This window comes from Mobula hypostoma, chromosome 6, assembly GCF_963921235.1.
Source record: "Mobula hypostoma chromosome 6, sMobHyp1.1, whole genome shotgun sequence".
Classification (NCBI taxonomy): domain Eukaryota; kingdom Metazoa; phylum Chordata; class Chondrichthyes; order Myliobatiformes; family Myliobatidae; genus Mobula; species Mobula hypostoma.
The window spans coordinates 153,481,551-153,494,720 of NC_086102.1; the positions used below are offsets into that span (position 1 = coordinate 153,481,551).

Below are 13,170 nucleotides of genomic sequence, written 5' to 3' on the forward strand. Positions count from 1 at the left end.
TCAATTTGAATGAGAGGATCATGTTCAAATATCAAAGTTTGTTAACAGTATGGGTTCTGAGGAGGTAACACCATTTAAGTATGAATGATCAGCTCCTAATGCGGTCTCTGTATGTATAATTTGGGTCCTTTGTGAACACTGACTCTAAATCCTGGAATTCCCTAGCTAACAACATGACGGAATGCCTTCATGGGAAGGCTTACCACTACTTGCTGAAGGTTACCTGGAGAATGAGAAATAAATGCTGGCCTTGGCAATCATGACCAGGTCCCAGAACAAAAGTATAACTGGATAAACATTAATGGGCCTGTATCTTAAACCAATGATTCAAACTCACCAAAGAGACACATGAAAGAATGATTTGTTTTCTTTTTTTAATATATAACTTATACGATCCTGAATGCTTGAAGCATGCACTTTGGACCTAGAGAATACTCTTGCTTAGATTATTAAAATGTTAAAAAGATCCTGATATCAATATTCTATAAACTACAATTGATATTGATTGAATTATTGATTTTACATAGGTCTCTATTCCTGTTACTTCTAATGGGCTGGGTTGTTCAGACCCACCAATCTGAGTATCCAGGAGATGTGGTAATAAGCATAAAAGCACAATAAAGTAACTTAAGCCTAATTTATTATCATAAACTAGAAAGCACAAATAAATCACAAAGTACTGCATAGTAAGTAGCAAAGATTTCTACAAAGATTTTTGAGCTTACAATTCATAGTCACCACTTGATTGCTGCATTTGGGGGCAAGCAACAATTGCATTGTTTTCATCCCCATCCAAATCTTCATCATACCAGATACTGTATCTTCATCAGCCACAGCACTCTGTTGAAGCTTTGAACTTTTAGCACGCTCCTCCCTACCCATGGTACTTCATTTAAAATAGTGTTCTGAGAACTCAAAGACCAACTTGCACTTCAGTCACTTTTTTTCCTTAAGGAGTTCAACTGTTTCAATACTCAACTGCCAAAATGCGGTCATAAAAAATCCACCTTATTTGAGGCAGAGAATCTCTCTTTGAGGGAAAAGTTACCTGCTTAGGGCATTGTGATACTACCCATGGAAGCTTAACATCAGACAATAGAAAAAGTACATTCTCCCAACATTTGGGAGGACCCAATTTACTTAGAATATTGCCAGCAATCCAAAACCCTCAGAGTTATCTGTCCAACTGGTGATGTGATAAGTCCCAGATATGATATTACACAATTTGTTTGTCCACCTCCACATTTTCCTGGGTCCTTCTTGCAGTGCCAAAGTGTAATGGGCTGGATTGATCACACCCAACAATCTGAGTGTCCAGGAGATGTGGTAAAAAGCATACAAGCACAACAAAGTAACTAGAGCCTATTTTATTATCATAAAATAGAAAGCACCAAAAACCATGCAAAGTACTATATAGTAAGTCATAAAGATTTCTACAAAGATTCTTAGTCACTTCTTGATTGTTGCTTTTATAGGGGGAGCTCTGATTTTCGATTTGTTCACAAAACCACACCTTGGTCACAGACACTGATTGAGATTTCCGGATCCGGTTGAAATCCAAAGAATGAATGAAAAATATTTTCATTCATACAAATCCTAGAAGTGCTGAGCAACCACGAGACAGACAAGCTCTTTGATCTTGCATTAAATCAGCCTGTTTACACCAAACAATACATTATATCTCCATTAACACAATCCTTATAAATCAATTAGATATGTTAATGGCACTCCTAATTCATTAGTCCACCAACGTCCAGACAAAACATTCCTTGGACCTACAAAGAACATTAACGTTTACATATAGGCAATAAGCCTGAAGGAAGTATTCAGCTATCGACAATTTATAGACATTAAGTCACTGTCTGACCTCACATGCTAAGAGTTCAGAAAGAGTTAAGTAGACATTGACCTGACAGACATGCGTTCATTGTTTACAAAATCCAAAGCCCACTCCAGTCAGGTGTATAGATTTGTGGGATAAACGTACTGCAAATCAGCTATGATGTCATAAGCTGGAAGAAAAAACTCCAGGACTAAATGGTCTAATATGGGGTTTGCATGGTATTTTGCCTGACAGCAGAGACTGCTGCAAGCATATATGGAGATCCATTTCTCATCCTCCAATGTTTTTAGTTATTACAAAACTCTGGCAGCTCATCAAGTTCAAGTATTCCCTTTGGCACATTTTAAACCTGTTTTCAATATATTCTACTGAAATCCAAGAAACATGGACTGATCCGTGCAAGACACGGCTGGACTGCTTGGCTCGATAACACCGCCAAATTTATGCTGTCGCTTTTTGTCAACGCACAGTTGAAATTTCTTTGTATCAGACTGCAGTACAATTAAATCCACATTTATAATCAAAAATCTGCTTATAATGAAGGAGTTCAAGTTGGTTTAACTCATTTAGGGGGAAAAAAGACATTTTGGTGAATATTTCTTTGCAGTAATATTGCCAAGTGTATAAGAAAAGCTTAGAACTAATTTTAACCCTACTCAAGCAGCAGGAATGGAGCAGGTGGGTGACAGGTATTTCCATCTTCTGCATTTTATCTCCTAAGTTTCCAGCAAGATTGGCATTGCTCATCAAAGCAAAGGTGGGGAGGCTTAATAAGAAACTTGTGGACTGGATGGCCAAATGGTATCATTCACAGTCAGAGATTTTTAACGGCCAAACATGACTGACCTGCCCAGTGCAAAAATCCTGTCAGGAAACAGGATTTATTGAAAGCCTCATTTTTGACTTGGATGACAATTTAACCTTTCGATGGCTCTCCCCTTAACTACATGGCCTTTGGACCCACAAGTCCCGCAACACTTACCTTAATGTGGGTGTTGTTCTCTCATGACTTCCTGTTCTGTCATATTCTGTTCCAGTCTTCCAAGTCACTGTCTCCTCTATATTTAATTGAAAATGAAGCCTTCATGGCCCATGTAGTGAGGCCTGGAAGTGGTGCTACCCTTGATTTTTGCTAACTCTGTGATGGATCTGATCCTCTGAACACCACAGACTTCAAATAGAGAATAAATTTTCAACTCAAGGTCAAGATAGATGCTTAGCTGTGCACAACTTGACTCTTCTTGTGCCTCAGCTCACCTGCTGCTGAATCTCTCACCTATGCTTTCTTGTCTTTAGATTTGACCATTTTAATGCAGTTGGGTATCCTCCGTCTTCTGTGTAATACTGTATTCCCATGATTCAACACTGCTCGCCGTGACTGAACTTGCATCATGTCTGTGGTTTTCCCCTTGGGCTTCCTGACCTACACTGGCACCCATTTAGATAGATAGATAGATATACTTTATTAATCCCGAGAGAAATTTGGTTTCGTTACAGCCACACCAACCAAGAATAGAGTGTAAATATAGCAATACAAAAACCCCCAACAATCAAACAACAAAATGCAAACTATGCCAGATGGAAAATAAAGTAAGTCCAGGACCAGTCTATTGGCTCAGGGTGTCTGACCCTCCATGGGAGGAGCTGCACGTTCAATGGCCACAGGCAGGAACAACCTCCCGTGCCACCAAGTGTTGTATCACGGTGGAATGTGGCCAAAGTCCAACAGTAAAAAGTTCAATATCCGGTCTGCAAACATGTTCCTTGATCATAATATGCCCTGGATTGCACCATCTGTCGTTAACCAGATCAGTAAGCACCCAACTCCTTTACGCTTACCGCTCTCAGTGCGCCTCCGGTCAGCTGGAATGGTATTACCCACCGAACTCCTCTTCTCCAAAAGTCTCTGTTGTCTCGACCCGGTCCTCCTTCCTCAGCTTTGCGATCCCCCACTGCATCCTCTGTGTGTTTTCCTCCGGATTTCAGCAGGGGTGTCCGCCGCTCTGCTCGCTAAACCGGCCGGTATTTGCTGGTCTGTGGAATGCACAATGCGACCTTGCTTCTGTCCCGCGTGTCGGGATGTAACCATTTCCAGCGCTAAAGAAAACTCAAATAAAACTCTCTCTACCAGCACGTTAGAGAGGGTGCAGCTTCGACGTGTTACCGTGAGAAAAAAAAAATACAAAAAATAACGTAAATTTAAAAAGTAAGAAGAAGAAAGTAAGAATAGATCGGAACGGCTGTACCAGGCTGCATGCTTCTTTGGACGCCTCTTTGACCTCGCTGTTCCAAGGCTGAAATGAGCTGTGGTGCAGTGGGCATTTCCGTAGGGATTCGCCACCCTCAGATTTCAACCCGTCTTTGCCATGCACATCTGCATGTTATAGCACAGACCAGATGCGTTCCTCAACCATTTGAGTGAGATCACTGACTTGCCTTAAAAAGCTGCTTGACTTTTTAATTTTTTTTTGTTTTTAATTATTTTATAGTGTTCAGTATTTTTTTGTTATATGTATTTTTATTATACATATGAAGCTTTATAAGTGACTCGTGCTGTGGTTGCTGCAGTAGGTTGGTGTAGCCATGGGATTAGAGGTGAGGTGTTTCAGTCAAGGAAAATTCGGCTTAATATCTCCTCTTAAGACTTGGAATCAATATCTGTTTGGTAACACCTGTGCAAAGTTCCCTGTGCAGTTTTATTAATTAAAAGCATTATATAAATGGAAGTTGTTGTTGAAACATTCTCAGAGGAAGACCTTATTTGACTGTGCCAGTTATAAACATGTATTGCTGATCAGCTGCAGTAAATTTACTCTGCTTGATCACTTGCCTGATCCATCCTGGTTCTTTTGATATATTAGGAAGCCTGAAAGCGAATAAATATTAATTAATCTTCATGTTCTACTGAATATTTCAGTGGAAACATTTCACAGGGCTGAGAACTTAAATTAATTTTCTTTCCATTTATTTTTAGGGTTCACCTGGGCCAACAGGAGTCCGTGGGCCAGAGGGGCCCCAAGGTCAAAGAGGCTCACCTGGCCGTCAGGGTACCCCTGGACCAATGGGCATCAGGGTAAGCTCTGCAAATCAGATTTACTTCAGAGCTTCAACTTACCGAGAACATTCAGTTGAAAGAATGCTTAATCTGCCTTTTGCTTTATTTCTAGGGACCAGGTGGGACTGATGGAACTTTTGGTGCAAAAGGGCCAATGGTATGTTTCTTTAAAACTGAACATTCTTTGCCAACTTTAGACTTTGTTTAAGAAGCTATTTTCCTTCATGAAAAGTGAAGAGATCAATGGGCAACTGATTAAATAAAATGTTTTTGAGGTAGAGCAATTTTTAAAAATTATTTCTTTCCTCAGTTTAAATATGTCTTCTGTCATCAAAGTTGTGATGTTTTAGATCCGCATTTCCTTTAAAATTCCCAACTTTTAAAAATCTCTCTTTGCTTTCCATAGTGTGTATAATAACATGTAAGGTTTCACATATTCTTTTCCTTTTTTCTCTTCCTTCCTTCCCTCCTTCCACAAAATAAACCAACATCTCGAAAATGCTGAATGCTCAAAAATTGTGCCCACAATAGACCAAATAATAAACTGCCCAATAGACCAAATAACAAAACTATTGGCAACTATCAACGGTAAGAAATATGTTTACTGAAATATCTTCATGGAATGCATATAATTAGCTATTTCTGGAGCAGTAAAACCAAACAAGGCAGTTATTTTAGCCCAGCATTCACCTTGATAAACAATCTTAATACAAGAGCGGATTCTTTGCAAATGTCGATGTTATCAGTATATACCCAAAGCATAGAAAGATCACTCTGAGAACTGAACAGGTGACCCCTATATTACAGCAGTCTGGGCAGCAAAATTTGTCCTAACAGATTTCAATAAATCACTACCAAAATTGGAGACACAGAATAAATTTGCTCAGACAACATTTTGTATGTAAAAGAGTAAATATATCAATATAAAGTTTTAAAAAAATTATGTACATGTAGATAATGTGAGTGAACATTATGAAAAATTGTGATGCAGGCTGTTTTCTGGGATCATAAGCCCACTGTAATGCAACACACCGTTATGTAGGTATTGCCTGTATATCATTAATGTCACAGTGAACTTGATACATGAGGTCTATTGTCCATGTGGTCTTATCCTGCTCTCATTCACGAGCCATGTTTATATGCAGAAAAGCAATCTCTTGAGATTATTTGTTACATAACACATTTACAATAGAAAGCATATGAAATTGTACTGGCTTTCATGATCCACATGACTTATTGGAAGCTTGAGATTCCACCATGAAGATGTTTGTTTCTCTCAGTCTCCTCCCTCTTCCTTTTAATCCTCAGAAAGAGATCTAATAGGTATATTTAATGCCGTTTAAAGGGTGGAGAACATTATTTTACCTTTTCATTGGATTAAATTCTAAATTCCCAGTGGAGCTAATCCTATCCAAAAAAGTAGATGCTTCCATAGTAGATGCATCCTATCCAAAGTAGATGCACACAAAGCTAGAATGAGTTTGGTTCATGATGTGAATAACGTCTAGAGAGATCTGTCAAAACAAATTCTTAAAGCACTCAGGAATTGAACCATCTGAAACCCGTCTACACCGGAAGCACCAAATGCAATAGATGACCCCAACAGACTCACAGGTGAAGTGTCGCCTCACCTCGAAGGACTGTTTGGAGCCCTGAATGGTAGTGAGGGAGGAGGTATAGGGGCAGTTATGGCACTTGTTCAGCTTGCAAGGATAAGTGCTAGGAGGGAGATCAGTGGGGAGGGATGAATGGAGAAGGGATTCGCTGGGGAGTGATCCCTGTGGAAGGCAGAAAATGGATGGGGGGAGGGAAATGATGTGTTTGGTGGTGGGATCCAGTTGGAGGTGGTGGAAGTTTTGGAGAATTATGTGCTGGATGCAAAGGCTGGTGGGGTGGTAGTTGAAGACAAGAGGAACCCTATCTCTAGTAGAATGGTGGGAAGATGGGTAAGAGCAGATGCACGTGAAATTAGGCAGTGACATTAGGATGCAAGTGACATGAGCTTTTGGAGAAATGTGTGCTCATCATTAATTTCTCATGGTATATGTAGATTTCAAAAGAGTTATGAATTTGTCAGCCCTGTTAATTGGTTACAGTAAATTACTCCAAGTGTGAGTGGGGGGGGTATAGGAATCAGATACAGTATAGACTTTAAGTATGTGAGAGGAAGGAACTTACTGAAAAATAAGTGAGGATTGAGATTGATGTAATTACTTTGAGAGACGCCAAGTAATCTGCTCCATTTCATCAGAAGTGTGAGTGTTTATGAATATTCCATTTATTGACTTATTATACATCACACTTAATCATAATAATCACAGTAATCTAGGCATTTAGTCCCTGCTAATCTTTTTGCCCATCTATAGTAATGCTATTTGTCTGCATTAGGTTCATATCCCTCTGTGCCTTGCCTTTTTAAGTATCTGCCTAAATGGCTCAGACATAGTAATTGTCCCTGACTCTACCATCTCTGTGCAGTGCATTCCAGATATCAACCACCCTCTGTGTTATAAACTTACTCCTAAGATCCCTACAGTGTGGAGTTCAGAACTGCACAGAATACGACAAAAGCAGTCTAATCAGTTTTTTTAAGTTACAACGTAATTTCCAAACCATTATATTCTCAGCCCTGAACTATGAAGGCAAGCATGTCATATGCCTTCTTCATTACCTTATCCACTTTCTGTTGCTATTTTCAGAAAACTATGGACTTAAAGCCCTCTCTGTTCAAGAGCAGTCCACAGTGCCTTTCTATTTTCAGTTTATATCCCATCCTTATCTGACTTCCCAAAATGCATCAACTCAAACTTGTCAGCAGTAATTCCATCTATCAATGTCCTTGCCAACTTTCCAACTGATCCTTATCCAACTATAGCCTTGGACAATCTGCTTCGCTATCCACACCCTCACCAATTTTAAGTCATTCCCATTTTTCATAGGAAGAAATTAATTCTGGGTGTGCTTAATGAAACGACTTTCAGAATCCACAGTATTTTGTTTTTGAATTTGATGTCTAAGCTGTATTTCCATTTTTTTCTTACAACATAGGTGGCCATTTGTTATGGCGAATTCATGTTCAGTCAAGTTCATGTTAACTCGCAGAGTCATCCCATTCTCCACTAAATTTTTATGTAACTTTTTCTCCCCATATTCCCATTAACTCCTCTTGATGCTACTGCTTAGTTACGCAGTGATCAAATCACATACTGACAGTGGCCAATTAATCTACCAATGCTTGAGTCTAAGGGAATGTTGGAGGAAACCTGAACACCCTGGGAGAAACTCTACAGTAACTAAGAATATATAAAGTCCAAATAGACAGCTCGCGAGTTCAGGATTTGATCTGGCTATTTGGAGCCATGAAGTAGTGGCTGTATCAGTCGTAACACTTTTCAGTTTGTGATCTTAAAGGGATCAACAACTTTGGATACATGCTCATCTTTGCAGCAGACTCTGTTTTCTAATAACTCATTATGCTTTTCAAACAAGAGACATGCGATCACACAAAGACCAGCTGGCATTTGGATGCCACAAGCCTTTGGATCATTGTGACAACTCTCAGCAGCTACAGTAATCTGGGCAAAAAAAAATCACAAACAGCAACCAGCAAAAGTACTTAGGAAAATCTCTCTCCAAGTCCTAATAGCCTCTCACCCTCTTTTTGCATTGTAATGTAAGAACAACTGCTTCTTGGCAGCAGCACTGACGACATGCCCTAGTAGAAGTAAATCAAATTATGAGAGGCATAAATCAAGTAGAGTCTCCTCCAGAATGGATATGTCAAATACCTGAGGGCATACCTTTAAGGTGGGCGGGACAAAGTTTAAAAGAGATACGAGACAAGTTTTTATTTCCTCAGAGAATGGTAGGTGCCTGGAATGCACTGCCAGAGAAGGAGGTGGAAGTAGACATGATAGCAGTGTTTAAAATGTTTATACATGGGGATGCAGGGAACATAGGGGTATAGACCATGGGATTAGCTCAATTGTCATCATGGTTAGCACAGAGATTATGGGTGAAAGGCCTGTGCTGTTATGCTCTGTGCAACATATTGAGATCAAATGATGACCTTGCCTCTCTTCACAGTCAGAGTATTTGAGTGGCCTACTCCAAAGGCTGATTCAATCTTTGAACCAGCACCTAATAAATCTCCATTCATTGTACAGGGTTCGCCAGGCTTTGGAGGTCCTGCTGGATTTCCAGGCCCTCCTGGGTCTCCTGGTCCACAAGGGAGCACTGGTCCTCCTGGAATCAAAGGTCAAAGGGTAAGAAATGTTATTTATGTGTTATTAACTATGAATTTAACATTGACTCCTGTTCCACTTGAAATAAAACTGAGATAATTTATGTTCATAATATATCTGTTGCTATTTCTTCTTTACTCTGCATTCATTCTTATTTTGCAACTAATTGTTGTATACTGTGTTCACTTTAATTGGAACAGATGAAAGGTAAAAATGAGTACTACTTCAAATTGTCATTGACAGTAGTACAGAGATGGTCACTAAACGACTTGAAATCATTACATGATTTAATTCACAATGGTTCACCATCAGATTTCCATTAGTGCAAGAGTCCAGGATCAGAGGGCACAGCCTCAGAATAGAAAGTTGTCCCTTAAGAACAGAGATGAAGAGGAATTTCTTTAGTCAGAGGATGATGAATCTGTGGAATTCATTGCCACAGATGGCTGCAGAGGCCAAGTCATTGGGTACATTTAAAGCAGAGATTGATTAATTAGGGCATCAAAGGTTACAAGACAAAAGGCAGGAGAATGAGATTGAGACGGAAAGTAGATCAGCCATGATTGAAGGGTGGAACAGACTCGATAGGCTGAATGGCCTAATTCTGCTCCAATGTCTTATGGTCTTACGTTCACTGTGGTCTTTCTGATTCAACTGGTGTAAATGTGGAACGTCTGATCAAGCCTTCTACAAAGAGAGAAGTGATGGTTAAAAGTATTAGGCTCTCCTTTATAGGATGTCATATCCTTTATGAATAAATTATGAACACACTGGATTCCCCCTAGTAATAGGGTTTTTTATGACATTCTTAAATTAATAATTAAAATATTTACACATATCAATGAAAAATGTTAGGCAAGACAGAACAGAATCCAGTAAGTACAGTCCTTTTCCAGCATGTCCCAGCGTGAACAATCTTTCCTGTGTTTAATTCTTAGATAGAAAGCCAGATTGACAGCAGGTTAGTGGAGAGAGAAAAACATAGTTACTATTTCAAGTTTAATAATACACTATTGATAATATATAATGTATGTTTGCTTTGTTTTAATAGCTTCCTCTTTTAATTTTGCCTGGATCACGTTAGACTTTTCTTGCTAGACAATGTCATCAGACATGGAGCTCCAATTACTATACTTGCCTGGAGTCAGATATGGAGCGTTAATTTTATTGGCTCCTCACCTCTGAAACTGGCAACTAGATTTGGATGTCAAGCAGGCTCTGGTTGGTATAATACACAGACCCAGCTCCTGGACACCCCTGAAAGAGCATAAGAAATTGAAGCAGGAGTATAGCATTTGGCCTGTTCATGGCTGAAATGGCCATTTATTCAGCTCCGGCTTCCTACGTTTTCTCTGTAACTCTAAATTCTCCTATTATTCAAAAAATGTCTGACTGTACTTTAAATATGTTTAATGAGGTATCTGCTACTGCTTTTCTAAGCAGAGAACTCCACAGTATGAACAGTTCCTCCTCATCTCCATGCTAAATCTACTCCCCTGAATCTCGACTGTATGTCTTCTAGTTCTTGTCTTACCTACCAGTAGAAACAACTTTCCTGCCTTTATCTTGTCTATCTCATTGACAATTCTATATGTTTCTCTATGATCACCTCTCATTCTTCTGATTCCCGGTGGCAAAACCTTCCTGCTCTTAAATTCGATCCCTTTGCAATGAAGGCAAACATTCCATTTGCCTTCTTTTTACCTGTTGCATCTGCTAACCTTTTGCATTTCATAGACCCATAGACCCTTTGCACAACCATATGTTGAAAAGTTACACCATTTAAATAATAATAATCTGATCTGTTTTTCCTTCCAAAGTGGATGATCTCATATTTACCAACACTATACTCCATCTGCCAGAGCCTTCCCACTGACTTAACCTACAGACTATAGACTTTTCGCATCCTCTGGATAATTTGCTTTTCCGCTCAATTTAGTGTTATCAGTAAACATAGATTCACTACACTCAGTCCCTTTTTCTAAATCATTAATACTAATATGAACCTTTGTGAGCCTGGCAGCAAATCCTATGGCACTCTCTGTTCACCACTGTCTGCCGACCAGGGGAACACCCATTTATCCCAACTCTCCTCCTCCTATTGGATAACCAGTCCCCTATCCATGCTCATATGGACATTAGCCTCCACCTTGATCTTTGACAGCCTTTAGCAGACAGCCAAGCTGAAGCAGGAGCTTTGACATCTTTCATATCTGTCAATGATTTCAAGAGCTTTTAATTGTGTTTGATATTCAGAGATGCTAAAGGCAATTAAAATTTTAAAAAATCTATAAAGTAAATACTTATATCAAATCAAGTAAATAAACATAAAAGTTAACAAAAAAGTTTAAAAAATTAAAACAAATTTAAATTAGATGTAAAATTTACTTCCCTTTGTCTCCTAATCTGCAAATCTGGAATTGCCAGTAACATTTATGGGCCCTCTGACTTTCTCAGGTCTGAATAATGTGTCATCTGAGGAATAAATCCTTGGTGAATCCCAAGCAAGTACAATTCCCACTGCTGGACTTGTTGGCCTGTCCACTGATAGAGTGAACAGATAGACTTGGCCAGCTTCCTGCCACTGAGTCCTGAACATTGGGTATAGTCACAAAAATCCAGGATTTACTTCATCCAACACGTCTGCATGTCAGGGCTTCCTTTCTAAAATACTGGCCACAACCAGCGTGATTCACTGTTGTTGAAAAACTATTCCATGACAATCAGATGTTTCACTGGTTTATATATTGAAAACGTTCAAATTTAGTTGCACATAGTGGTATGCTGACACTTTTAATGAAAGTTGAACTATAGCGGTGACAGCTGCAGATAACTCACCACCTTGTGCCCACTCTGATTTTCTTTCTAAGTTCTCAGCTGATATTTTATCTCAGTGCCACTTCCCTGCAGAGATCCTAAATCCCATGGTTCCTTAAGTATTCAGATTCGCTTGTTCTCTGTCCGGAGTATAATTAGTGACTGAGCCTTTGTTCAAGAGACTTCACCATCCACTTTCCTCTGGATGAAGGAATGTTATTTTTGAATACTCTGCATTTTTTGATAACATTATTTCTTTAATCCAGGGAGAACCAGGACAAATCGGCTACAAAGGAGAAAGTGGAGCCAAGGGCGAGCCTGTAAGTCTCATCACCCTTCAATACAAAACAATCACTGTAGAGTATGGCCACAGAATTTAGTAGGTAAAGATAGTAATGAATATTAAAAAGTTAATGGGAGTCACCTGACTATGCTTTAAATATATTTAATGAGGTAGCTGCTACTGCTTTCCTAAGCGACAATTCCACAGAACAAACAGTTATATTCATTCTTTATTCTCTCTTCCTGCTATCATTTGTCAACCATTGTTATTGAGGGGTTTGTGTTTCACTAATATGGACTTGCACGTGTGTGAAGCAGAGACTGGAGATCTAAAAGATTAGTTAATCAAGAGGGAATGCGATCCAATTGTCATTGTCCAAATAGAGTTTTAATAAGGAATTGCATGGAATCTTCACCCCTGAAGATTAGCAGGGGTCCAGAGCCTGAAAAATAAATGATTAACTGAAGATGCTGACAAAAGTTTGTACTGAGTAAAAGTTACAGCAGGTGACTTGGATCATTCATATTGGTGAATATCCTGCACACAGGTGTATGGAATTGGGACCATTACAGACCAAGGTGGCTGAGGGCTGAAAGACATGGTTGTCAGATTGTGTATGTAGCTGGCGGTAAGGGAGTCATCATGAGGGATAATTGGGCATTGCCATCAGAATCAGGTTTATTATCACTGACATGTGATTTGTTAACTTAGCAGCAGCAGTTCAATGCAATACATAATCTAGAAGAGAAAAAAACAATAAAATAAATAATAATAATAAACAAGTAAATCGATTACATATATTGAATAGGTTTTAAAATATATGTAAAAACAAAAATACTGTACATTAAAAAAAAGTGAGGTAGTGTCCAAAGATTCAACGTCCATCCAGGAATCGGATGGCAGAGGGGAAGAAGCTGTTCCTGAATCG

At 39.1% G+C, this 13,170-nt stretch overlaps 1 protein-coding gene across 1 annotated transcript in view; it reads left to right on the forward strand.

Moving 5' to 3' along the window:
* The window catches only part of LOC134348514 (collagen alpha-2(V) chain-like), a 296,032-nt gene that overhangs the window by 191,069 nt on the left and 91,793 nt on the right, over positions 1 to 13,170 (forward strand). The window contains exons 19-22 of the mRNA XM_063052002.1: positions 4,818 to 4,916; positions 5,011 to 5,055; positions 9,065 to 9,163; positions 12,226 to 12,279. Coding sequence (XP_062908072.1) covers positions 4,818 to 4,916; positions 5,011 to 5,055; positions 9,065 to 9,163; positions 12,226 to 12,279 — 297 coding nt within the window. The remainder of the gene's footprint in view (positions 1 to 4,817; positions 4,917 to 5,010; positions 5,056 to 9,064; positions 9,164 to 12,225; positions 12,280 to 13,170) is intronic.